Source organism: Labrus mixtus, chromosome 3 (genome assembly GCF_963584025.1).
Source record: "Labrus mixtus chromosome 3, fLabMix1.1, whole genome shotgun sequence".
Lineage (NCBI taxonomy): Eukaryota > Metazoa > Chordata > Actinopteri > Labriformes > Labridae > Labrus > Labrus mixtus.
This window is the reverse complement of record NC_083614.1, coordinates 23,473,542-23,501,115: the sequence shown is the minus strand read 5'-3', so window position 1 is coordinate 23,501,115 and position 27,574 is coordinate 23,473,542. Positions and strand designations below refer to the sequence as shown.

Genomic DNA, 27,574 nt, shown 5'->3' with positions numbered 1-27,574 from the left:
TGTTTTTCTTTATTTTTCTAACATCCTACTGTTGAGGCGGCGACATGTGTGCAGCCAAACGATTTCCTCCACAGAAACAATAAAGTTTATCACATCGCAAGGCATCGTTTTGTACAAGTTACTGGGAAACTGCCCAGTAAATAAATAAAATTAAGCTTTACAAATGTGTTGCATATATCTGTAAGCTTATAATATAGTTGTTCTCCTCTTCTACTGGTCATTCAATAATTAAAAAAGGAATTCATTAAGTATTATTTTACCATACCACATCACAGACTTGTTTAATATTTATTTACCTGTTAGTTTTGACGTATAAGGTAAACCTTCATTTATTTAGGGGCCAGTTATTATAAACTTTCATTTAATTGAAAAAAGAAAGAATGTTGGTTTTTACACAGCTCAAGTAACAGCCCTTCTGCTAATGATGGTGATGATGATCAGCAGCTAAATCACCCACTGCAGACTGTGCACATGACATACTATTTTGTTCAGCATGCAGGGGCGATCCTAGAGTCTGTTTGGACAATTGACAAAGAATCCATAGGGGGGGCTCCATTCAGCTTTTATCAGCATTATGTCATAAATAATCTGGCACCATCAAAAAAAGCCAAATGTTCACATTATTATTATTATTATTATTATAATATCGGATATAAAAATCATGAAAAACCTTAATTTGTTTTCACAATAATAATGCATGTCATGCTGAGCAGTACAACAAGACTGAGTGCTGTGGTCCTCCTTAGGAAAGTTTCCAACTGTCATTGCAAACTTTGCACATTTTGAGCCACTGCTGTGGTTTAAAGTTTGTCAGGCCTCGGGGGCCCCCTACTGGCCTGGGGCCCCAAGCAGTTGTCTGCCTTGCCTGTTGACAAGCAACATCTCTGCTAGCAGAGATGAGCTCTATGCACCCCTCTCTTAATGTAAACATAAACTTTGCAAGTCAAGTCAAAGCTTATAGGCTATAGCACATTTAAAACAACCTCGGTTGACCAAAGTGCTGTGCAGTTTAAAACACAATAAAAATGTTGCACACAAATGTTTGAAATTGCTGCGGGAACAAAAACAAATTCACATGCTTCACCGTAGCTTGACGGACATAGACATCACTCCATTACAAAATAAAAACAATATCAGGAGTTGAAGCATTTATTTTATTTCATAAAAGAAAAATATTTCATACTACGATACACTGACCAGAAAAAAACGTTTTTTTCATTTATTTGATAAAATCTCAGGGTTAAAGCACTACACAAAGTGACAGTATAGTGTATTCATTTTCTGTACAAGCAGTTTGACAAACAGTGTGATGATGACAAGTTTGATTTTCAGCACAGCTTATGTGTATATGTATTTATCATTTTATTTTGTAGGAGTATGTTTGTAAGCCAGTTGTTACATTTTGTTGTATTTACAGTTTTAAATCTTGTTTAGTTAAATACAAGTAGAGAAGTGAAATAAGGCAAAATGTTCATCCAAATGATTAGATTTATGGTTTTATGTTGCTCATTATTGTTATTTCTGATAAAGTTAGTTCCTTCTCTCCACATTTATCCCTCTCTGTGTTAGTCCATGCGATTACTTGACCGTGTTTCAATTATTAGCGTGAGGAGAGTCGTTGTCATAAATGTCTGAAATACAAGAAGAAGAAAAGTTTAAAGTCAAACACAAATATTTTCAGAATGACCGCTTATGATACATCATTATTGCTAATTCACATTTTGCATGGCATTTATAAAGCAGCTTTCAGATCATTAAAAATAAAACTCACCGCCTCCATAGTCAACATCATCATAAATGTCCCCTTCCCTGGAAAAGAATAACAATGTTGATGCTTAAAATTTAATTTCCATTGATATTCTTGTGTTAATCTAGACTACAACCAAAACTACAAAAGTATTCTTCTTGTACTTTAACAGTGGATGAGAACAAAATGCATGATAATCAAACATGGAACAAAGTGAAAGAAGTGTACATGGTCTGATACTCTGTTATCTTCATGCAATGCGTTATATAATAAGCTGAACAAGCCACACAAAAATACAAACTTAATCAACACTGCCAAAACAGCAATAAAAGTCACTGTTTAACAACCCAGGTCAAAGATGAGCAGTCAACATACAAATAAAATGTAATTTCAGAAAAGTTGTATTATAAGCAATCATGAAGATTTCGGTTTCATTCTTTTTACGTAAATATGCATAACAATATATATATATATATATATAAATCTTTAACTCTTTTACGAGAGTTAACAGATATAATTCCAACTAAAAATCTTTAAGATTATACATCATTTATCTTAAATAAATGTTGTTTGTAGGAATTTCCCATAAACAACTTCTGAAGATCCACTTACATTGGAAGAAGAAGAGATCTGGACACATAACCATCTGTGGTGTGACACAAAAAGAAGCATATGAGCAACTTAGCATTGATCTACTTCAATACAGCTGAAACTGAAAAAAGAACAGCAGAACTTAGGACGAGTTCACTGATTGTACCTGAAGACGGCAGCTAAGTAAATCTTGGAATCAAGTATCCCATGATAAAGATTAAAATAACATATATTTAAAGAGGGGATGTCAAGTGTTTACATACATTTTCGAAACTGGTTACGACAAAGAGCTTTCTTGCTGCTGGTGAGTTGAATGACATCCAGAACTTCTCCCTGAGTCACATGCAGATAATTCGCTCCTGGCTTCTTAATGACACTATTAGGATCCACCATCATGGTGTGCAGCACGTTGAGCGTCCCTTCATACTAAGAGAGAGAAGAAAACACAGTTACAGAGATACTTAAAGATGAATCTTTATGTCATATTTTATACTTCATGTGGATATTAGGCATTTCATAGTTTTAGGGAGTTTGTGGACTTCCTCAAGGAACTATCCTGGGCTCTATTCATTCACTTCTTTACATTTTTACAGAGCTACAAATGCTTCATGAACATAAACAACATTCTCTCACAGGGAAATCCTATTGACACACTGCTTGATCTAAAATTAAAATGACTTAAAATAAACCACATGATCTAGTTTGAAAGTGGAAATGATTTACCTTAAATTTCTTTCTTAGTTCCTTAATCAGTCTAGGATCTATGCTGGAAGAAATGCAATGATAAAACAGTTTATCAAAAAGCAGCTTTAAAAATAACCACCAAGACAATTTCTAAGATTTTAGATATAGGCCTATTATACTCTATTTTACCTTATACTGTGTTTCTCCCTTTTTCAGTTTTACATGCTAAGCTCAACATTACACTGACACTTGAGCTGAACTGGAAATTACCAGTTCCCTCTGTGTAAAGAAGGTGTGAGTGAGTACCTAACTTCAGGCGGTGGTGGGGGGAAGTCCTCAGACATTGCTTCAACATCATCATAGTCATCTGAGGACAAAAAAAGGAGATGTGAAACCAAAAGGAGCAAGAAGTAATACAAGAAGTTATGTCATGTCACACATGTTTAGCCCAGAAACTTTTTAAATGGAGAAATACAAGAAAATGATGGTATCCAGTATGTTGTATTCTGATTTCCTACTTTGCTCCTTTAGTAAGTGTTACTGTTACAAATTACTTTAAATCAAATAAAAGTTGTTAATTTTTAACAATATTCAAATTAGAAAAGACATTTCATAAATTATCCAATAGTGGTTAGTGATGCATAATACACAATTGTGAATAGTGTGTCCATTTAATTTCTTAATGCTTCTACCATGCATTAAACCAATCTACTGGTATTAATGTTCCATGAACAGCAGAAAGTGTTTTGTTTCTCTTGAGCTTTGATTGAGGTTAAATACAATGGTGAGGTTCTATCATACATAAATCCCATCTTCCAGTAATATCTCTGTGTGGTTGTGACTTACTGTCATCTTCGATCATGCTGCAGATTAAAGAAAAAATAAAACATATTAGTTGGAACAAACATGGGGAAAATGGGAAAGCAGGTGGTGACTCACAGAGTATAGTTCATCAATAATAAGCTCAAATTAATATAATAATTATGGGAAAAGTTGGCTTACGAGATTGTTTTCATAATATCACCACAAAGAAATGAGAAAACAACAGGATTAACACGATCTCATGACTGTACCTGTCCCTGTTATTTGAATCCATAGGGAGCATCAGTGGGGGGTCTGGAGGTGGAGGTGGTAATGATGACATTTCTGGATTTCTGGACTTGAGAAATTTCCGCTTCACTGCCTCATAGTCAATATCCACACACGTGTTACTGATGTATCCGTCTGCAAAGTAACACAACAACAAAATATTTGTATTAAAAGTGATAGTTGTGAGTGAGCACAGACTGATGCAAATTATGCAGCAATATGCAACATTAAATATACAGATATAAATTAAATGTATATGAACTGCATGTGTTTTTAGGAATGGTGCTTGATGTTTCTTTGTTGTGTTTTACAGTTTTACAACTGTCATATACAGTATATACCTCCTACCTCCTATATTAGCAGTTAGCTTGCAGGCAAACCCAACATAACCCTGAGCTAAAGTGAGACTCGCCCCTCAAAAAGAGGGCTATACAAGTGACTTATTTTGACCCTAATACATATTTATGGGCAGTGACCTCTAAAGGAAGTGGGCACCAGGAAGATCAAGCTACCAGGTTTTTTTGGTTTTACATACTAGAGTATCATCTGCATAAAAGGATACATAATATGTTCATATAGATAGTAAAGCCAGAGCCATTGCAGGACAAATACTCATTTTGAGAAAGCAAGGACCCGGACCAAATGTATTCAAAGATTGAAGATCTAAACTCAACTTGGTTGTCATACATACATGAGAATAGACACACCTCGTTTGCCAAAGACGTAGAAACAAAAATGACAGTTTCTTAATATGCAAACTTTTCCAAAGTGCAACAATTGCAATAAATCTGGATTACTTTGAATCAAATGTATTTACACGCAAACTGAAAATGTATCTTGATACAGTCAAATGGAATCTTACAGGAAGATAATTGCCAAATGCCTCTCACACACAACGCTGCTAGATACTTGCTGATCATCAGGCAACACAGAGAACAAATACACTAACTTATCTGTCACCTAGTAAGGTACTGATACCTCAGTTGACACATTTGAAAGGCAGGATATTATCACAACACATCCAAGGCCAAACATGCAGCAAAGGTAGACGGAGACAGGAAGGTTTTCCTACAAATGCTTAATTGATATTTACAATATACTTACAGTTTCTGTTCAGAGTGCGAGCTAACCATTTGCCTCCTGGGTTATCCTTAACTCGGACAATCTCTACACTCTCGCCTTGTCGTACACTAAGGTCCAGTTTACCTCCTCCATGCCAGTCATGCCGGATAGTTGCTGCATGAATAACTTCCACCTCCCCTTGCAACTACAGAACAGAAATTGAGCTATTAAAAGTTGACAATGAATAGTTATTGAAAGTGATATTGATGGGGAGTCAGTGGCTGGTTCTGAAAAAACTCAATGTTTTTGGATACAAGCTAAGTTGCAAATGCGAGTTAAAAGAAGAAACTCTGGTTTTAATTACAACTATAAAATACATTTTCTATACCTTTTTTTTAATTTGCTAACAAAAACAGAATAATCTAACTTCATACAAAGGAGATGCTATTTAACGGAGTGACACAAGACAATTTTAGAGCAAATAAATGCTTCATATTTACCTGAAAGTTTTTTCTCAACTCATTTTCTTTTTTCCGACGCTCTGTCTGTTCTTTCTTCTCCTGCTCCCGTTGCCTTTTTTCTTCTTTTTTGTTTTTCTTCTTAGCATTTGCCAGATTTGCCTCCACCTGATCCCTATAATTGAGCAGAAGGATTGAAAATTACGCAGACTCCTATTAACTTCAGGATACAATCGGTTTCTTCTACTCTTTGATTTTTTGGGGTCAAAAAGTCACAAGTCTCCTTATATGGGTAGCTGCCCCTGGCACAGCGGTCAACAGGACCAGATCACCCAACAGCTCTCTCTCTCTTTCTTTTTTTAAAAGTTATTTTTGGGCCTTTTTGCCTTTCTTGGATGGGACAGCCGAAGAGAGACAGGAAACGTTGGAAAGAGTGGAGGGATGACATGAAGCAAAGGGCCGAGGTCAGATTCTAACTAAGGGTCACTGTGACTAGGACTATAGCCTCTGTATATGGGGCACACAACATAACTGCTAGGCTATCGGTGCTTTCTCTTTCAGTTCTAAAGGAAAGTTATTTCTGTCCCTGGAAATAAAGTATACTTTTTTTTGTACGGGACACTGAGCATGTCCGCACTGCCATAGAGATACTCCACATACAGAAAGCACCTTGAGTACTTCTACAAGAATAGCATCAAAGATGGTGTAGATGTGGTTTCTGCAGCTGCTTTTATACTAGTTGTATAGCTTCAAAAATAACATTAGCAGAAACATAAATAATGTCCTCCCTTGCGTTTATGCGGCTGCAGCCACCGTCTACTTATAGCCACTAGAACTGTGAACATAAGCAGACACTTTGGGTACATTGTTTAGGCAGAAGGACTGTACTTACTCATCAATAGATTCATACACTTCATCATCTTCCTACAAAAAGAAGAAAGTTGTTATTACACTTTAGACAAAGAGAAAAACCTTATTGTACATAAAGGAACAAAGGGAATTGCCAATTAAAAGGCAGGTGTCATCTGTGGACAGAAAGTCAAATTATTATTTAAAAACAATACTGAATTTAAAAAAAGTCTGAATGTAATTTGTCTGACCAATGAAATGGTTTTAGGCAAGAGTGCAACATGTTGTTACAAGAGGAGACACAAGGTTTTATATCCTTAAAATGTATAGCTTTCACTCTTAAGAGTTAGATATATATATCATTTGTTTTGTCCTTACCCCATCCAAACACTGTGAACTGTTGTCACTCCAGGACTCTGTGGAGTCAGACAACACACAGACATTACAGGCTTTTTTCCCTTTGTAATAGGAAATAGTGACACATTCTCTTACAACATACTTGATTATAGGCCTATTGATGGAAATGACAATTCATAACGGTTCACTTTATATTTAAAAAAATTGGCACAAGAACTACAAGAGCAAAAGGAGCTGCTGTAATGCAATGATAAACAAGCTGTTATACATACCACTTTTCTCAAAGCTTGCAACGTCATCATAAGTGTCCTGAATGTCACTGTCATGAAATAAACAAAATGTAATCAATTTACTAATAGATAGGGAGCCACATTATCATTCGACTGGAATCTCAAGCCACGTTGAAAATGTCGGCCTATAATCACCTTTTTGATCATCTGATTTACTTCTCTACCCACTTCGTTTATTTTTTAATGTTAATAATAATAATCATAATAATAATGCATTAGACTTTTATAGCGCCTTTCTAAGTACTCAAAGACGCTAAACAAAGAATAACAACAAAACAGTGAAAACAATGCAACGAATAAATAATTTAGAGAAGTAGGATGAAACTAGAATAGAATAGAATTTGTTAGTGGTTGTAGGCGATGTTGAAGAGGTGAGTGTTTAGCGATTTCTTGAAGGTAACCAGCATGTGACAAAGCTCAACACCTTGATGCTGCAAAAACCTTCTGCTTTACTTTATTTAACAGATATTAAATCTCTGATATGATTTATTCCTCTTAAAGTGTGTTGCTAAAGCATGTTTGGCTGATGACTGTTGTCAATTTCCAGGAAAACAAAAAGTCATTTCTCACACAGTTTCCTGTTTGCCATCTTCACACCATGATAAGTGAAGGAAACACGAGTCAGATTTCATTCCGAGTTTTTTTTTAAATTACCGTAATGATCTGCTCTTGAAAGTGTGCAACACTAAATCTAATATTTTTCTTTATAAACAACCCCAGAGTTAATGCTCATGTGCTGCTATGTATCCAGTAATGTCGTAAATAACTCACATGGAGGCAACTTGGTGCGGCAGCCTGCTGGGTTTGTTGGATCTTTGAGGTGGTTGTGGAACACTGGGTATTGCAGGTAAAGAAATCCCCCTGGCCTCTGAGTCCAGAGAACCTAGTGGGAGAGAATCAGAGAAAATGCCTTCATTGAGAGAAATGGACCGAAAATAAGACGGAAAACCAGCAACAAATGCGTATACTTCACCAACATGACTAGGCAGTAACATCAAACATTAATGACAAATATTCACTGCGAGGACACTGTATCACAATGATGTCTTTTTTAAAACAATGTTTTCTTTATTTATTACTAGATTTAATTTAAAAAATATTGTGATGTGTATAAATGCCTACTTCTACTATGTTATTCTCTAAGAGCATTATTCAGATTTAATCATCTATTAATTTAAAAATGGACTAAATTTTCCATTAAAAATTTCATCCTTATAAAAAAGATAAAAACAGAACCTGGTGTTAATTCTCTTTAAAGGGGGGCTTCATAAAACCATGTTATGCAGGAAAGTACAACAGTATATACCTTATGTGAAGACCCTTGCAGAGCAGACAGTCTAATTAGTCATATTTGGAAAAGCACAGGTATTACTTTTAACATTAAAGAGTCTTTTGTTATGTTTAAATATCCCATAAAGCCTTGATAATGTGATGGCATGAGCAAGAGCATTAACATGGAGCTGAAGCAGTTAAAAAACGTTTTTTCCCTCTACTGTGACAAGTCAAAAACATACTCCGTGAGAAGGGATTGTAACTTATTTTCTCATTTGAGATGTTAATAAATATTCTACATTTTCTATGTCAAATAGAATGAGCCTTGATTATCTGCTTTTCATGATGAGAAAGACCGCAACGATCCAATCTTTCACAGATTTTAAGCCAGGTATTAAAATTTTACATCGTCAAAGTCCAGATTATCTCAATTTGATTGCAATTCATCATTCGTAAAAAAAAGACTCAGAGACTTACTCTCCTGTTTTCTCGGGCTATGAAGGACCGGTCCTCGGTTTGACCTCCTAAAGGGCTCCAGGTTAACATTTGGGGGCCGTCTGGGTTTTAGCGGCAGGGGTCCTTCAGGGGGCAGGGGCCTTCTCAGCGGGGTCACTTCCCCTGTGCTCCTCTGCCGGGGCGGCTGTTGGCGCGGTGGAGGGATAGAGGTATGAGCAGGTGCAGTAGCCTGAGGTGCCGGTGCAGGAACTGGTCCTGGTTTGGCTGCTGGAGGTCTCTGGTGCCTCAGCATCATGTTCTGTAGCATCTCGCCAGTCTGCTTGACACAACCGGTGTCTGTCGGCTGGATTGCTCCTCTGACTCCAGGACTGGTAGATGGTCGAGGGGAGAAAGCAGGTCTGGGTGGAACTATTCGTTCTGTCCTGGGGAACCTCACCAGGCCAGGGCCAGCTATTGGTGGAGGAACCGTAGGGGACAGTCTGTGATTTGACAGATTGTTCTCAGTCATTGGCAAAACTGATCTCCCAAACCCCGGTCTTGGGGACTTTGGGGAGCCGCTGTCTCGGCTGCTGGTGTCCGAGGTGCTGGCCTTGTTGTTGAAGCGGGCCCTCAGAGCCTTCACATCGATGCTCTCCCCCTGACAACAACACAGGAACACAAACTCTGAAAGTGAAGCAGCTCTGTTTCTAAAGCAGGAAGTTAGCAGCACAGCAAGGCATGCCCCCCACGCTCACAGAGACACTCGACAAACCCTTATCCTTACAGAGTGAGAACTCACACTGCAACAACAGCTTCCTGCCTGTTTGATCTCTACAGAACTGAAAATTGTCTGTGCAAAAGGAAAAGCTTTTAAAAGTGCCGTTTGAAGAGAGAGATTTATTGCTTAAAACAAAGCATTAAAATAATTTCTCCGCTAAACAGTCTGCTAAAATTTAATTGTATCAAGAATTATCATGGATTAAATCAATTTATTAAAAACAATAGTTTAATTCAGGATTTTTATCAACTAATTCATATTAATAACACCAAAATGTTATCTCATGACATTTTTAATCTTGACTATTATCTTAATCATATTTTTGATAGAGACCCAACAAGAATCCACCAGGGACAAGGAAAAGGTTCCTTTAACGGACAGAAACCACATGCAGAACCAGACTCATAGGTGAGGATTTATTTGTTGTGACCGCATGGGTTGACTAATGTCTGGTGATGCATTGTACCCATCTCCCAATATAGTGCACCCTTTTTGATAGGCCTACTTACAATACCCACTGCAATTGGAATTACTTCAAGGCAAAGTAAGTATTAGTCTCGTACTGCTAAATGGACTTGAGCTCGTATAGGGCTTTTCTAGTCTTCTGACTACTCAAAGTGCTTTTGCACCGCAGGTCACACCTACCTATTCGCACACTGATGGCAAAGGCTGCTCTGAAAAGTGACCATCAGTATTAATTCATGCAGATTCACACGACTCCGACAAAGCAGTGGGAGCAACTTGGGGTTAAGTGTCTTGGTCAAGGACACATCAGACATGTAGCTGCAGGAGCTGGGGACTAAACCCCCCGACCTTCAGTTTAAGAGAAGACTAACTCTACCAACTGAGCCGCCTACCTGGAAAACAGAAGTTTTAAAGTATGCCTTAGAAATACCGTCTCCCCCTCGGCCAACCTCACCTGTGGGGTACCCCAGGGCTCAGTCCTATCGCCTCTGTTATTTTCCTTATACATGCTGCCGCTGGGTGCCCTTATAAGAAAGCACGGTCTATCCTTCCACTGCTTTGCGGATGACACACAATTATATCTCGCGCTCAAAAACACTAATCCACACTCCCTGCAACCACTACTCAACTGCTTCAAAGAAATTAAAGACTGGATGGCACTAAACTTCTTAAAACTAAATGAACAAAAAACCGAGGTACTTCTGTTCGGCCCCCCGGAGTCCACCAACTTGATCTGTAAAAAAACTTGGCCCACTGTCTTCTTTTGTGAAACCATATGCAAAAAAATCTTGGCGTAACCTTTGATTCAACCCTTAAATTTGCCACACAAATCAACTCAGTTGTTAAAGGCTGCTTTTTCCAACTACGGTCCTCAACAAAAGTAAAACCTTTATTATGTTTCCAAGATTCAGAAAAGCTTATTCATGCTTTTATTATGTCCCCGCTTTGACTACTGCAACTCCCTCTATATGGGAGTCAGTCAGTCCTCCCTCTCACGGCTACAGTACGTCCAGAACGCCGCTGCAAGATTTTTAACAGGTACACGCAAGCAAGAGCACATCACCCTTGTACTCGCCTCCCTTCACTGGCTCCCTGTAGATCTTAGAGTCTATTTTAAAATTCTATTACTTGTTTTTAAGTCACTGCATGGTCTAGCCCCCCGTATTTAACAGAACTTGTAACCCCCTACACCCCATCACGCCCACTTAGGTCCTCTGAACAGTCGCTCCTTGTAGTCCCTCGAACTCAACGAAAACTCAGAGGCGACCGTGCCTTCTCAGTGGCTCGCCCCCGTCTGTGGAATCAACTACTTCCCTCCATCAGACAAATCAGCTCGTTAAATCCATTCAAATCAAAACTCAAAACTCACCTCTTTTCCCTGGCATTTACAACAAGTTGAAACAGACCCCATATATTGAGCTTAGGTATGTATCTATATGCATTTGCATGTAGGTATGAGGGTATATATGTGTTTGTGATATGTATGTATGCTGTATGTATATATGTATATGCATATATATGTTTGTGTGTGTGTATTATGTGTATATATATGTACGTGTATGTACATGTATATGTGTATATATATATATGTATGTATGTGCATATGTATTAATTTTTTATTTCTTGCTTTTACGCATTGCCTGTAAAGCACTTTGGTCAGATGAAGCTGTTTTTTAATGTGCTATACAAATAAAGTTGATTTGATTTGATTAGATTTTCTGTGTGCCCTTGAAGGACCTTTAACCTTTTCTTATCTATCTTCTTGGAACTAACTTTATTTTTTGAAGGAACTTATCTTCTTTCATAGTGGAACTAACTTTATTTTATGAAGGAACTTACTTTTTCTTTTATCAAACTTGATGTTCAAAAGTTATTTCCTGTGTCATATCTCATATATCATACTCGCGTGAATCAATTAGGCTGTAACTGCACCACATTGCAGCTAGGAGGCGCTCTGCTCTGTATCTGTGAGAGGATGATCATCATGTCAGCATTTCTAAAACACACTCACTCAAACAGACCCACTTTAGATAAACTTAAAGAACTAGGTCTAATCCAGTCTGATTTAAAGTTCTGCTTTTAAATTCTTATTCTACAAAAATAATGTTGTTCAGGTTTGATTGACACACTTATGTATTATGTTAACTGTGTGTTTTAACTTGCGGTTGTAATGTTATTTTGGGTTATTCGGGTCATAGATGTACCAAACTCAAAGAAGGAACACAGTATTAATAGGGAACCATTTTTTTTAAATAGAGTAGTATGTAGTAGTATGTAGTCCACAGGCAGAAATTGTGTCATTGATGAAACTTAGCTTCAAAAGGCAGAGTTAGAAAACTGTTTGAATAGAGCAATGGTTTTTTAAATGACAAATACAATTAGCCAGGTAAAAAAGTAAACAAGTGCATTTATAAAGGAGCAGTCATCGTACTAAATGTCTACAAAAATAGGGACAGGTTAATTATGATAAGAAATTCCACCATCTATTTTTCTGCACATCTAAAGATATGAGAGGTTGCGAAGAAGAGCAGGAAGTTCTCACAACCACACACCTCTCTACTTCGACTGGTTACCATAGAAACACTGTCCCCGCTGTAACTTCTGCACCAATAAGCTGCAAGCTCTGCTTGCAGCACAGATGAAGGAACAGACCAAAACATTTTCTCTATTACACCACAAAACACACACACACGGGCTTACACACACAAGTCAGCCTGAGATAAAACTTGGTGTGCATCCATCTATCCGTGTGTGTGTGTGTGTGTGTGTGTGTGTGTGTGTGTGTGTGTGTGTGTGTGTGTGTGTGTGTGTGTGTGTGTGGCCTCCTTAAACACTGACACAGAACAGAAGTTTTAAGTCTTGTTAGAGTGAAGCTGTGCAGGTGTACTGCAGGGAAATGAAGAACTAAGCAACAAAATGAAGACTGTCAAATAAAAACTAGCTTACATAGGCCACACACACACACACACCCACACACACACACTTTAAAAATATTTTGAACAACCATTTCAAGACTCATCACAGAGTCAAATGTCTAATTATCATCTGTATTTTAATGACAATGACATGTTAGAAACGTGTTATACAAAGTTTGATCAAACATAAGTAGTGCTAGTCTTTTTCATATATTATGTTATTAGCAGGTTGATTTAAATAATGGCTTTACAACAATTTTACAATTACATCACTTTTTAATTGTTCAACAACTAAGTCTGTTTTTATTGAAGTTTCAGAGTCATCAAAACTAAAGAAGTCTTTGTCCACGCACATATGTTTGAAACCTAGAAGAAATACAGAATCCTTTACAATTTAAAAATGTATAACAACCATAACTTATAGTTTCTTCTGTAAAACCAGACTGAAAATACAGGTAATGTGTGTAAGCAAGAAGAGTAAGTAAAGTAGGAGGATATAAAAGTAGCAGTAAAATGTTGCTGAGCACACTGAATCATTAACCAGTGATAGCTGTAATAAAGCTTTCTTTCATCCACATTAACATTTTTTTTTCTTTCTCAAAATCCAACTTCCCCTTTCACTGAATGAGTTACAGATGCAGTACAGGAAAAAACTGTAAATTAATAAATCATCCTTAACTTTTGCTGTCTAATGCGTCTTTTAAGCATGGATCGGACATCAAACCGGGTTAAAAGTTTGAATCAGCTTTAAGTAGAAGACGGACGGAAACTGAGGTTTCACCCACACTGAAATCAATTCAATCTATTGGGTAATTCATAGAAGTTTTGATGGTCAGGATGAAATAGTCCAAATCAAACAGCAAACACACAAAGAGGAGTGTGAAAGTTGTTGAAGAGGAGTTAATAATCTCTCTATTGATGGATACATTTTAAAACAAACTCTAAAATAAAATTATGAATTATCTTACCATATTTCCCTTTGTGATGTTTTAGCAACAGATCAAGTGCTCCATGTCTGGCAGTGAATCAATATCCAGGCTCACGTTGCGGCAGAGACACCTCCATGTCCTGTGGTACTTTACTTACTGCAAATGAGGAAATGCTCAGTAACACAGCGTGGGCAACAGAGTGACACAAGATGGGATTAACACGAGAGGAACATCAACATGCTGCATGCGAGATTGTTTTATTTGTCCTTAGAAGGTCACCTTTTTCTGTGTATTTGTTGCAATGTGAATACATTTCAAGTCATGTTATCTGTTTCTTTTGTCTTTCTGGCAACGCGCGGTTATGCATTTTTTTATTCTCTACTCAGCAGAATGACATCTATAAAAAAGAAGTGATGCGGTGTAGTCTGAAGAAAAACAAAACAAAGAAAAGCTCAATAAGCACCCTTTTATGATTTATTATGTTAGCTCAGTATATGAGCAAAGCTGGGGGAAACTATGAAGAAGAATATGAGCTGTCATTTATTTAAAATAGGAACTGCATTAAATGTGTAGCATCCAAAAACAGGAAGGAAAAGTAATTTCAAGTGTCAGATAAAACAAAAAACAGAACATTCTCTTCAAAGTATGTGAGCAGCAGAAACAAATATCAGTATTAGCGATCCAACATTTACTTCTCTATACATTTAACTTAATTTGATTTAACCCATCAGTTCAACACATAAGCAGTAAAACTGATTGTTGATCGTTCATATGTCCTGGGTAGCTTTAAATGATAACCCTGACGGATATGTTTGATGAATTAATCTTCCAGTTTTCTGATTAAAAAGACAAATATTTGGTTACAGAATATGCTTTTTTTTAATTATTTTTTATTAGGTGATGCAGAACAATACAAGACAAGTGAGGGGCATGACAAGAGCAAAAGTATGTAGGAGACCGGGGAGACACGACGATACAATGCACAGCATAGACAAAGACAAAACAGGCCAGCAGGGAGTAATAATAACGTTTTGCAATTTTGTATGTTGAGGGTGTTGAAGGGCCCTGCTTGTGTATGTGTGTGTGTGTGTGTGTGTGTGTGTGTGTGTGTGTGTGTGTGTGTGTAATTCGAGTGTATGCTTGTATTTTTTTCCCCCTTCCTCTATACCCCTATTCCTATTTTTGTCCTTCTTCTTTCCTTCATTCCATTTTTATTTTATTTTATTTCTTTTTTCTTTTTTTTTCCTTCAGAAAATTACAGAATATGTTAATAAAAAGAAGAGTCCAGCAGTCTGTTAATGTTGTTGTGAGTTACAGAAAACGTATTCTAATTTCTTTAGCAAAGTCTCACTCTTGCTGTCTTAAGAGTACTAATAGGGGTAAGGGGCTTGTACAGACATTAGGCCTGACAACAAACACTCAAATCATATGCTCTCGCCACATTAAACGTGAATCAACAAAATTCATCCAACAAGAACCAGCCATATTTAGTGGCTGTACGTTGTGAAAAAATAAATATCAATATTTCATCTATTAAATCAAAAGACATGATCACTTTCCCTTATTATCTAAAACCCAGGTTTAATTTTACTATTCACACCAGTTTGTCACAGGAGGAAATTTTGGTCTAAATTTGGAGACACTGGCAGGGGTGGTCCTGTTGGTCCTGAGGGGTTGTACAGGGAGTTTAAAGCGACAGGGTGCCCGTTCACAGCGGTGTGTAAAACTGCTGAGTTTACGCCCCCCATGACACTTGGATGAGAGCCTTGAACCTGAATCTGCCCACCAGCAGGGGGTGCTGCTGGTGCCCATGCCGCTGCCATACTCCCAGGCACTGTGGGCCAGGGTGCCATAGCTGGTCCTGCCCACTGATTTCCAAGAGGCCCCTGCTGACCCCAGGGCATGGTGGTGGGAGAGTATGGCGGGGAGGAGTATGGAGAGCCCCCGACTGGCTGTGTGGGGAACATGGAGAGGATCTGAGAGGTGGAGAGGGCTGGCTTTGGAGACTCTGAGAGAAAAGAAGAACATAAATGACATATCATTTTATCTTCAGCTCAGATTTGCTGTGGTGAGCCAGCTTCATTTTAAAGTCCTCATGAATTACGAGTTATTTAATGGCACATAAGATGTTTGCTTTAAATGTATTTGATGGAGCTAGAGCACCAAGAGGACAGCAGGAAATGAAGCAGGACAATCAAAAGGTACAACATCGATGAGCTGCTAACCTTCTGTCATTTACAATCGTTATAAGGAAAATATGATGAAGTGTGTTTCTGGATACAAAATGAGTCATCCTTTGTCTGCAAAAAGAGTTGTCAACATTTTAAAATGTTTCCAATGACATGACAAACTCTCAAATGCCAGTAAGGACACCTTCAAAGTGATTTTTTTTTTAATTATTGAGCCTGATAAAAAACTACTTTCAGATCTATTTTGATTTCATGGGGACTTACATGTTTTTCAGACCATTCAAAATCTTTTTTTCCCCTGTACTATTGCTGCACATGTTGATTTTTTAAAATGTTCTATTTCCCCACAATCAGCCGGCAGAGACAGAGTGATTGATTGAACATTTCAATGTGGGAACTTGTTGAGAGGGGCCCCGCACATTCCTCTGTTATTTGATATAATTTCTAAACGTGACTGAAGCTCTGCTCTTTGTCAGCGTCACAGGGGGAGTTATGTAATTCCCAACCAGAGTTCATATTGAACCTCATGAACAGGGAGATCATGGGAAAGTACTGCATATGTTATAGGGACACAACAAAACACTCTTAGACATCCAGGTCAAAGGTCTGGTGTTAATTAAAGTCTGATAAGATGCTTCATTTTAATCTGCTGCAGACTCGCATATTGTCATCCCTGTGAAAAAAAAAAGATGTTTTGTGTGCAAAGTCCTATGACGTTATTCATCTTACTCAGATTCAAACACAGTTTCTGAACCACAGAGGGATGTGTCACTGTTGAGGTGTTGAAATTTGTCACATGGTTCCATAGATTTATGACAAAGCAGCCTGATGGTTTTATGATGGGTTTTTTTTTCATAGCATGATGCAATACTCAAAAACATTTCAGATATATCTTTGCATGAATCATTCTTTGCACACAAAAAGCAAAGCACGTACAGCATATTGAGTACAAAACTCTCAGACCAGTCGTCTTGCAACCAAAATACGCTAAAGTAGATGTTTCTGGAAGTTTTAAATAAAGCTAGAAATAATCCCCTTTTCTCCCTTTATAGTAGTTAGACAGGACTTGTTTGACAATTTAAGTTATAATACAGAATATACAGACTATGTGTTTTAAACTGACAGCATTTTAGCGCAGTTGCATGAAAAAAGGAAAAGTAAAGACAACTAAAATCACGTGGAAAGAAAAAAAAACACTGCCCACATGATAATTGTTGGCCAGAACAGGTAGAAAAAAAAAATGTCTGTAATGTTATTCACCTGGCTGACCGACACAAGAGGTTTGGGGAGGAACCAGAGGATCCTGCATCTTGACGGAGAAGACTTCCAGCAGCTCATTACTGGGAGACTTCTGTAGAGAGACACAGAAAAACACCCAAGTCCTTTATTTAACAAGAGTGGAAAAATGGTCAGTATCACTATACTGTGGAAGGCTGTCCTAAAGCCTTAATTTAAATACTTTTACTCTCTTTGTTAAGTGTTGGGGGAGACACACGAGATTAAGATAGTAAAAGTGGTAATGGATACAACTGATAAATTATACATAAAAGTCTAACACATCAATAAAAATCGCTTGAACAGTTTAATTTATTTAGATTGTACATTTTTTTAAGCTTGTTAACCGGCATATTAGCTCACTTAAGCAGATATAAACCTCTGTGGCCAGTGTGCCCTTAAACTACCAAACTTTTCAATGTTTATTATGTTTAAATGCTGTCTTGAATAATTATGAGAACTCTGTACATAACCTTCTCTCGGGGTCACATTCATCCATTGTTTGGAGTTCAAGAACCTAATTCTTGAAAAGTGAATTGATGTCTGTTTCTCTTGTTGCATAATGCACCTATAATCTGAAAATTAAAACGTGTTTCTGTTACTGTATTTTCATTTTAAAATTAGCTTTTTCATTTGAATTATGATACAAATTTAGCGGGGCATTTTTTGAAAATGATAAAGCAAATGTCATTTTCTTCCTCATTTTAATTTAGTCAAAGAATGTGCATTTTTGAAGTTGAAAACTAAAATTCAAATTAGATAAATGAATCATCATTTTATTTTTGAGTCAAATAATACACTCATATTCTGAGAGTTAAAAAGCATTTCTGTTAATGCATTTGAATTTTCAAATTAGCTTTATCATTTGAATTCTGATCACTTATCGCTTCCATAGTTGCAGGTGCAATAGAGAAATTTGGCAAATCAGTATTTGTAAAAACGTAAAGAAAACTTAAATGTTTCTGTGAGTTTTCATGGTTAAAAAAACCCCATTTATATTCCTATAGTGTTTTTTTCTTTTCTTTTTTTACCTGGTTTGATTGTGCTGATGAGGTTTCTGGGCGTGGACTGAATACATCCTCCAAAGATGGAACCTGGAATAATGGTCAAATTAGAGGCTTAGATTCGACAAGTGGCAACCAGCGCTTCAGAAAATTAAGACTTTTTTTTTTTTAAATGAAAGAGTTGCTCAACATTTATGAGTAAAACTGATTCTTATTCCTTCGCTTACCTGAGCTGGTGGGGTGGAACTGTCACTTAGAAGCAGCAGAGCGTTGTTCTGGAAAAGCACACAAACATAAAAGATTTAAAACATGCACATACACACACAGACACATTATTAAACAGATTTCTGACTTGTGCTTGTGGCTCTGCAGGTTCCTGTGGTATCAGTCTGTGTATACCCTGACAGACCTCCTTGATGTCAGTCAGGACTGGATCAGCCTGATGAACACAGATAAAACATCTCATTTTAAAACACGGTAGCTTGATTGTATGTGTGGTCTCGCTCATATTGATAGTTTTTGTCCATGTTTGTTCGGGTAGCTTTTCCCCACAATAAACGATCACATGGCGGTCTGTTTAATGCATATTTTCAAGCCTTTGCCTGTTAATCTTAGCTTAAAAATTGAACTTATATTTGGGGAAATGATAAGGTTGGCGCAACCACAGTGTAGTTGATATGTCAGTTTTTTGTTTGTTTATTTAGTTGTCAGCTTGCTATATTAACACTGTGTTTAAGAATGGAAAATACAAAAGGAATTTGTAATGAGTGTGCCAAAAGTAGGAGTTATAGATTTAATTTCAATACCTACATGGACGGTATGATAAATTATTTGTATTGTTATAGTTAATGATTTTTGTGAGAATGTCATATTATATCCCATTTGTTATTAAATACACAAAAAACTACATTTGATCTGCTTGTTTATTACTTAAATTGATTATTTGCCAGTTATTACTGTGTGGTGTTACCAGGTTGGCCATCTTGATGTAAAAGAGGTTGTAGGAGTCTTGGTGTTGGTAGACGTAGGCCAGAGCTCTGGGGTCAGACTCATCTTTGGTCAAAGAGCTGATCCTGGTTCTGTCATGGTCATAGAGTACAGCCTAGAAAAGGAGGAAACACACATACTCTTATGAATGCCACAAATCTAACAAACACAGAACCGTTCAACCATTGACCTGAAGGGAGCGCTAAAGCTGCAGAAAAGACAGATGGAGGTTTAAGGAGCAATGCCAGTAACTCACCCCGGTCCTTTCATCAACTATTTTTAGGCCTCCAGAGGAAACTTTCAACCAAACTCTCTGCTTGTGTTTCCCTTGTTTCCTCCCTGCTGCCTCGAAGCCCTAACACAGAGGAGGTTAAAAGGACAAAGAAGAAGAGTGAACAAGAGGAGCTGCTTTCAAAGAATGGTAGCAGAGATAAAGAGAAGATACGTACAAAGTTACACTCCTTTTAATGTGTTTCTATTTATATATGGTCATTTTGCCAATTTAGATCAGTTCTAACATACACTGCATTGAATTATACTGTTACAGACAGGTGTTAAAAAAAATGTATAAGTCCTTCAATGACAAGGCTTTTTTGTTACCAGCATAATCTAAATTGGACATTATTTTTTTTAAACAAACTGCACATTAGTTTATGTTACGAATGATGAAGAAGAAGAAGAAGAAGAAGAAGAAGAAGATTTACTTTATTGATCCCCGCAAGGGTAAATTCAGTTTTTACATTCTGTCAATGAGTCATGCAACACACACACAGGCTGAAATATACAGCGGGCGCTCCTGAGCTGGTGGTGGTGGGGTTTGGTGCCTTGCTCAAGGGCACCTCGGCAGTGCTCGGGAAGTGATCTGGCACCTCTCCAGCTATCAACTTCCAGATTTGGTCCGCACCGGGACTTGAACTGGCGACCCTCCGTATCCCAACCCAGGTCCCTACAGACTGAGCTACTGTTGCCCAAATGATGTATTTATGAACGTTTATCTTTCACAAGTACTTTTCCGTGCTTTAGAAAAGGGGCAACATAAAGGGCCGGTTTAAAATTACAGTTTGTCCACAGGCTAATCTTGATTTATACCAACACTTGCCTCGTGAGAGCAGGAGACTAATAATTCATTTAAGGAAAGTCCCTCAGTAGAAAACTATTTCATCGTTAAAATATTTCTGTTTAAGTGACCTTTGTTTTGTACATGAACCAGTACCAACCTGTAACAGTCTGACTAAGGGTCTACATTGAAAGTGTCAGGGTGGTCACAAGTTTCACGTGTGACTATGGATGACACTGACCCTCCTCTTGTATCCTCAGAATTTCCGGCCCCTGTAGACCCTTGTCTGGTTCATCAGTTCATCATCTGTTATTGTTTTTCTTATATTTTCAGTTTCTTTAGAAGAAAATAAGATATTTAAAATAAAATCCCACTGGATCATTCAAAGTCCTGTGAGATTAAAGGGCCTGAAGTCCTTGACATCACGAGTTAGCAGGATGTCAGACATGTCAGAAGTTAATTTTCCACCATAGGACTTTTCCCATGACCGAGTTCATTTTTCATTAAATAATAATAATTTATACCCCTTTAGACGTTTTCCCCCCCTCCCCATGCTTTACTGTCCTAAAATATTTCAGTGCATTTAATGAGCCTATTTTTTTTTTTTTACATTGATCAACAGGGACATGTAAACTACTTTTAAATAGTTGTAAATGTTTGCAAATATTCTAAATACAGCCTATATAAATGTTATCCCCTACAAGTCAGCGTGTATACACAGTTTGCAGCCATTATTCTGTTTAGATTGCCTACAGTGCATCAACACATCTGGACTCGTAGACTGCACATTTTAATGGATGCAGCCTGAGTGACGTCACCCGTCTGTTACTGCAGGTTACTGCTGGCGGCCTCCATGCTGCAAATCTCAACCTAACGACAGGCTAAGAGCTGGAGCTGAGGCGGTTTTAAGCCTCTTCGCAAACCGTTACATCACGCCCACCTGTCAATCAGGTCAGCTATGTGCCTGCCTTATTGTGAATAACGCTTATCCTTTGAAAAATCAAAACAGATGAGTTATCAAAAAATTCACCAACTGTGTGCCGATTGAGACACGAGCTAATCAGACATATTTTGACTGTAAACATGTTAATTTCGGCTGTAAAAACCAGCTTTTTTTTGAACGGGTGTGTCTGTGACTTCCTGTGCTTCTGATGCCAGCCTCAAGCGGACACTCGAGGAACTGCGGGATTTTGCACTTCTGCATCAGCTTCATTTTTAAACACTGGAGGTTTGCCGCGTCATCTGGACACATAACTATTTTATTGTTTAACTGTTCAAACATCTTCAAGGTTGCATAGGTATCTCAGGTGAGATTCATTTCACCTGTGCAATAATTTGAACAATTTCAAGGTAGGGTTGGTAATTTTCTTCCAGGGTCCACTATGTGTTATTTTTGTTAATATATAATTTTGTCTAGTTCCTTTTTTAAATCTTGCCAGCTTTCCAGAATTACTTTAAGTGATCATCATTCTTTCACCTTCTGGTGGCATCATCGGCTCAATATAATGATTTTAGTTTATGAACAAAAAGGTCCACCTGCATACCCGTGCTTTGTTTTGATTGCTATTTAGCTAATGCTAAAACTCTTAACTAACTAAGACGGTGAGCATAGTAAAAAGTTTACCTTTAATATATTAACGTTGTGATTGTAAGCATGTTCGCATGCTGACATGATTTAGCACTAACGGATGATAAAGTAAACTCTTACAGAGCTGCTAGCATCAATCAATCAATAAATTTTTATTTGTATAGCGTCAACTCATAACAAGTGTTATCTCGAGACACTTTACAAGAAGCAGGTAAAATACCTTACTCTTTGTCTGTTAACATTACAAAAGAGCAGGTAAAATACCTTACTTATTGCTATGTTACAAAGATCCGGCCTATCCATCATGAGCACTTTAGCAAAGCAGCAAAAGTTACAGTGGTAAGAAAAAACTGCCTTATTAAAAGGCAGAAATCTTCGGCCGGATCCCCGGCTCATGATGAAACAGCCTTCACAGGCCTAGACTGCGCCGGGCTTGGAAAGGGATAGGGGGAGAGATGGGATAAGATGCAGGAAGAGGGATAGGGAGCAGGGGGGGGGGGGTTGCATGGCAGTCAACTTAAGTTTTGTTAAGGACAAATGAGCCAATATCACTTTATTTAATATAAATCTGAACTCAAACCAATACATTTATAACAGATTCCAGCTGTCATTTACACCAAAAGAAACAAACTGAATAATATGTGAAATGTAATAAAATGTGTTCTTTATCGTGTGCTTTTGGTCTGTCTTTAAAATGAACGCAGTAAATGCACGCCTATGAACATGAAATATAATGATTACACATTTCAAATCTTACTCGTAATATGATATTATGTTATGTTTATTTTAAATTATACCCCAGATAAGGTGACTGGAACTGACAGACAGAGAACCAGCTTTAATGAAGAAAAGATGGAGGTAGGTTTATTTTGGAGTTGAAGGACACAGAATACCTTCAGTTTCATCATGGAGTCCCAGCACATCTTTTCTCCCTGGGCGTCCAGTACGGGGTCAGTGCCGATCAGTTTGGCTTTGTACCGAACCCCGTCTCCATGGAAACGGGAGATGGCCTCACTGGGTGGTCCTGGGAAACATGAAGATGGTCAAAAAGGGTCAAACTACGAGGATAAATCTGTGTGAGAGCAGAGAAAATAATGTCTGTGTGTTTTTGTGTTGTTAGTTGCCTCTTAATATTGTCTGTTTGTAAGTATTTAATTAAATACATGTGTATTTGTGTTATTAAAACAATTAAACTTTTGTCTTTGACTCAGATAATTCTGTATGACTTTGTTTGTACAGAGTGTAGAACATGAATTTGTATGTGTATGTATGAGCACATGTTTGACTTTTTTGTTTATTATTACAAGTATGATTCATTTTCAATGTGTGCGTCATGTGTGTCGTGTGTGTGTGTGTGTGTGTGTGTGTGTGTGTGTGTGTGTGTGTGTGTGTGTGTGTGTGTGTGTGTGTGTGTAGGCAAATTGCTGAGTAAACATTTGACTGATCCTTGGTCAATGTTTCATCTCATTTCCTGGAATAAAAACAGCAATTTAGTGAGTATGGTAATGTCAGTATGTGTTGTTGTAACAAAGGTCGCCTCTTAAACAGCTTCACTTACATTGTGTAACACTTAACTGACTTTTAGTCACTGGTTAGTTTAGCGTTCAGCACCAAAACACAATTCACAGACCAGAAGCCAGTCAATGGGATTGTCAGAAGGCCAGTAACCATGACATTAAACATACACTGTTCCTTTCTTTCCCCAAGTTCGATGACTGTGAGCTGGGGAAATAAGCCATTACAATCTCAGCGCTGTATTTTAACTCAGGTGGTGACACATTTTCTTAAGCTCATTTGTCACTGCAATTTTTATTACATAAAAAATTCCAATGAAAATACTGCGTGCGGATGACAAGGAAATAATTTTTTTTCTTGTTAAAAGTGTGGGGAAAACTTCTGAAGGGAAGAGAGCTGATCAATTAACGACAATAAAACCTTTGGTGCCTGTGGTCCTACTCCTAAGGTACTATAGTGTTTGTTTTCTGCCCATTTCTGCTTGTAAGGCTTTTTAAAAAACGATTTACGCAGTTTGACAAAGTTGATCCTCATGAATTGCATTTGCCATAACTTCTCCTTAGCTCTGGCACACAGCTTGACAATGTCTAATTTCTAGTAACAGATTCGGTGTAATAAAGAATCTTTGGGTGCAGGACAGGATTTTGATATCAGAACTGTTCTGATCTCCGTTTGCTGTACGAGTAGAATCGTCCACTATCCTTTCAGCAGGCATTAGCTGTGTGCAAGAAAACAGTCTGCATGGAGAGCATTAGAGGCGTAAAGCAGTGCACTGTAATTCAATCCTAAACCAATCAGCAGTCATCTAATGAGGAGCTTTAACTAATATCTTTAAACTAGGGCTGGGCACGTTAACGCGTTATTTTCGCGTTAACTCATTTATTATTTCATCTCGCATTAACGCAGTTTTTCTTATTTATTTTCTTATTGTAAAAGTCTGTTGCTCACTGGCTTTTATTTTGTAAAATTCCATCGTGAGCGAGCCTCATATGTTGCTTACTGCTGCACATGTCTGCTGCGGCACTCACAGGAAAGAGGAAACAGTGTTGCCAACTTGGCGACTTTCTCGCTAAATCTGGCGACTTTCCAAACCCCCTTGGCGACTTTTTTTTGTCAACAGCTACTAGCGACAAATCTGGCGACTTTTTCTGGTGTTATTGGAGACTTTTTTGGTGTAAGAAACTGACGTGAAAGCGCGTATTGCTCTGCAGTTACTGTCCTCAACGAGCAGCGGGTGCTGCCGTGAGCCCCTCCCCCTTCCAAAAGCTCTCACAGTCTGTCAGTGTAGCCTCGCGCGGCAGACCCAGCTGCAGTCAGAGAGCAGAGAGGAGACCCACACCACTCTGCGTCCAGACTGCAACAAATGCAATAAGCTTTAGTTTTGTATTTATTTGCTTTGATTACATTGTTTAAGTTGAGAAGTACATTTACAATAAAAGTGCGCTATACACTACTTTTTAATTAATTATTGGATTTTGCGTATAACAATGCGATTAATCGCGATTAATCACAGGAACTCATGCGATTAACGCGATTAAAACTTTTAATCGTTGCCCAGCCCTACTTTAAACAGATATTTGCATTCAGCGCAGCTATCGGAAAGATGTTGCCTCTCAACTTCAACTCAGTTCTCGCTCCACAAGTTGTTAGTTAGACTGTAATCAATGCAGTTCATAGAGTATTCCTCAGCAATCTGTTATTGTAAACCACTGGTTACAAATGAAGCCACAAAAAGTTGACCATCGCTCTCAGATGGTCAGTTAAGGTCAAACTTGTGGGAGTTAAATGATTCAAAGATCTGCACCTTGGTAAAAACAATGATAATTCAAAGAGCCTTACAGAATGCTGAGGAAATAAATACACATTTAAAAGATTACCTATACTTTAGTTTCTAGATGTGGATCTGTTGCTAAAGCAGATATACATATTTGCTTCAGAAAATTAGTTGTAAATTAACATTATTTACACAGAATTGCAGCTCTATGCCCGCCCTTTACTTTCAGTCTTTTTACAGTTTATCGATTCTTCTTCAGCATTTGATATTCTGCCTTGAAAATGTTTGTACCCGACAAAAAATTATGACTCATGTACTTATGACTCTTCCAATTGAACTTAACTCTGAGCTCATAAATTTACAAGACAGTGATTTCAGCTTTTGTAGACTTTGTTAGAGTTTTTTTAAATCATAAAAGTAGGACCACTGCAGTTTTAAAGGCACATATTAGGAATCAATTCTCAGCCACAGTAACTTTATTCTCAAAAAAATGATTATTGCTCATTATGGTTAACATGTCTTAGAAGTTTGTAAAACAGACTGTGAAATATGTTATATCTAACAGAGGCAAGATGAAACAGACTTGTAGACAAAGGCATGTGAAAACATGGAGCGACAAACAAATCATTTTAAAAAGATATTTATCAAATTGATGTTCACTAAGTTTGAAATGTGTTCAATGAGTTCCAGTATACACTGCTGCAGAGCTCAACAAATAACATCAACATGGTGTTTCCCAAACAGCTGGAGTCCATTCAGAGAAACGTCTGTTCAGTGCATGAAGGAGGAACAAAGTAAACAGCCGTGACCGTTTCCATTTCCTAGCTCATATTAACGTCACTGTCAGGCATCCGACTGGTGAACACACTGTACGCGTCTCAACAGCACTTAGAAACACTCACTGATGTCATGTCCCCAAACTGAAACTAACTGTGGTATTTACTTGACAGAGTGAATCTCCTGTTATCCAAAACACCAATCTATAAACCCAGGCTATTATTCACATTCATTGTAACTGGAAGTGTTACCGTGGTGATTTTTCATTTCACTTCCATAAAGCTGGTGGACTTTGACTCGATGGTGGATTTTGGTCAAAACAAAGGGTCAAATCAAATCAGTAAAGGACGATAACTATAATAATAACTAATTTTTCTATAACCACAATGCTGTAATTTGTGAAATAGATTATAAAATATTCTGGAGGAAATGGTTGTGAACGTGACATCAATACCTCTGCTACTGCTCTTTGTCTGGATGTTTCATGATAATATATTTTAAATCTAAGACAGCATTTTACCCTTAAATACTGTTTTCCCCATTTTTACAGTTGAATTCAAATAAGGCCCACAAGTATAAAACACTGAAACATCAATTTAGATGAGAAAAACTAACTTTTGTTAGGACAAAATTGCTAAGAGGAATTTTGGAGCGATCATAATGTAACTAAACTACAAGAATAGAGGCTGACTAATATAATTGTCATTACAAAAGTTCAGATTCTGTGCATTCAGCAGGTTTCTACAGCTTTTTTGAAGGCATGATAGGAAAAATAAAAACAGTGAGCTAAATATTCCCTGAGGAACATTCCTAATATTTAACAGCAGCTGAGCACTCGTACCTCTTGTACTGGAGGAGACCCAGGTCCTGACAGCAGTTTGGCTTGGGTCAGGACAACTCCCAGCTGTCTGCTCTGTCTCCATCATGACTAAGACTCAGGTTGTTCTCTGCAAAAGAACATACAACAGGTTTTAAAACAAATATTCAGACATATTAAACTGTCAAAATGCAATTCAAAAAAATCAGTATTTAAGCAGGAAGTGGGATGAATCTGTTGAGAATGAAAATGTTTTGGTCATCTCACCTGTTGGGAGTTTGTCTCTGTGTTCCCTCGCTACTTGGCTCAACTCAAAGCCAAAACATCTCAGAGTCGAAGGTCAGGCCAACAACTTTCTGGTGAAATATTAACATCCCCCAAGGCCTGACTACATGGGAATTCTTGTAAAAAACTGAAAGGACTCTTAAAGTAGTGATAGTCAGCATATGGTGCTCGCTCCCTCAGGGAATGCGGGAGAGGTCATGTGCTTCCCTTAAGGACTGGCTTTGGATGGTTATTTCTCAAAATAACAGATTAATTAAATTTGTCTGGCTGCAGAAAATGATCAAGCTTGCATTAAACCCGCAGGAAAGATGGCTGAGGAAAGCCAGAAAGCACCAAATGTTTTCCAAATGAGACAAGATATATTCTTCAGATGTATAAACGTTCA

At 37.7% G+C, this 27,574-nt stretch overlaps 2 protein-coding genes across 2 annotated transcripts; both read right to left on the bottom strand.

Annotated features, from left to right (window-relative positions):
- Positions 1-1,133: 1,133 nt before the first annotated feature.
- Positions 1,134-14,792, bottom strand: si:ch73-40i7.2 (FYN-binding protein 1). The gene is made up of 16 exons (XM_061033867.1): positions 13,961-14,792; positions 8,877-9,492; positions 7,899-8,010; positions 7,110-7,156; positions 6,859-6,896; positions 6,524-6,555; positions 5,674-5,806; positions 5,216-5,378; positions 4,096-4,246; positions 3,869-3,885; positions 3,329-3,389; positions 3,062-3,104; positions 2,602-2,764; positions 2,360-2,393; positions 1,772-1,809; positions 1,134-1,631 (listed from the first exon to the last, which is right to left on the bottom strand). The coding sequence occupies exons 1-16, from the start codon at positions 13,961-13,963 to the stop codon at positions 1,594-1,596; spliced, it is 1,689 nt and encodes a 562-aa protein (XP_060889850.1). The 5' UTR covers positions 13,964-14,792; the 3' UTR covers positions 1,134-1,593.
- Positions 14,793-16,717: 1,925 nt separating this feature from the next.
- On the bottom strand, positions 16,718-27,299 carry LOC132966649 (disabled homolog 2-like). Its single transcript, XM_061033864.1, has 9 exons — positions 27,172-27,299; positions 26,929-27,034; positions 22,915-23,045; positions 19,633-19,731; positions 19,360-19,491; positions 18,742-18,828; positions 18,617-18,664; positions 18,417-18,479; positions 16,718-17,461 (listed from the first exon to the last, which is right to left on the bottom strand). Exons 2-9 carry the CDS (start codon positions 27,011-27,013, stop codon positions 17,363-17,365), a joined length of 744 nt encoding a protein of 247 aa, XP_060889847.1. The 5' UTR covers positions 27,014-27,034; positions 27,172-27,299; the 3' UTR covers positions 16,718-17,362.
- Positions 27,300-27,574: the final 275 nt, after the last annotated feature.

Coding starts and splice junctions, on each gene's coding strand:
- si:ch73-40i7.2 (XM_061033867.1), bottom strand. Junction 6,556..6,858: donor GTTCACAGTGTTTGGATGGG/GTAAGGACAAAA, acceptor TTCTTTTTGTAG/GAAGATGATGAAGTGTATGA. Junction 1,810..2,359: donor AGATCTCTTCTTCTTCCAAT/GTAAGTGGATCT, acceptor ATTCTTTTCCAG/GGAAGGGGACATTTATGATG.
- LOC132966649 (XM_061033864.1), bottom strand. CDS start 27,013: ATGATGGAGACAGAGCAGACAGCTGGGAGTTGTCCTGACCCAAGCCAA. Junction 23,046..26,928: donor GGTCTCCTCCAGTACAAGAG/GTACGAGTGCTC, acceptor CATGTTTCCCAG/GACCACCCAGTGAGGCCATC. Junction 19,492..19,632: donor TAGTTGATGAAAGGACCGGG/GTGAGTTACTGG, acceptor CTCCTTTTCTAG/GCTGTACTCTATGACCATGA.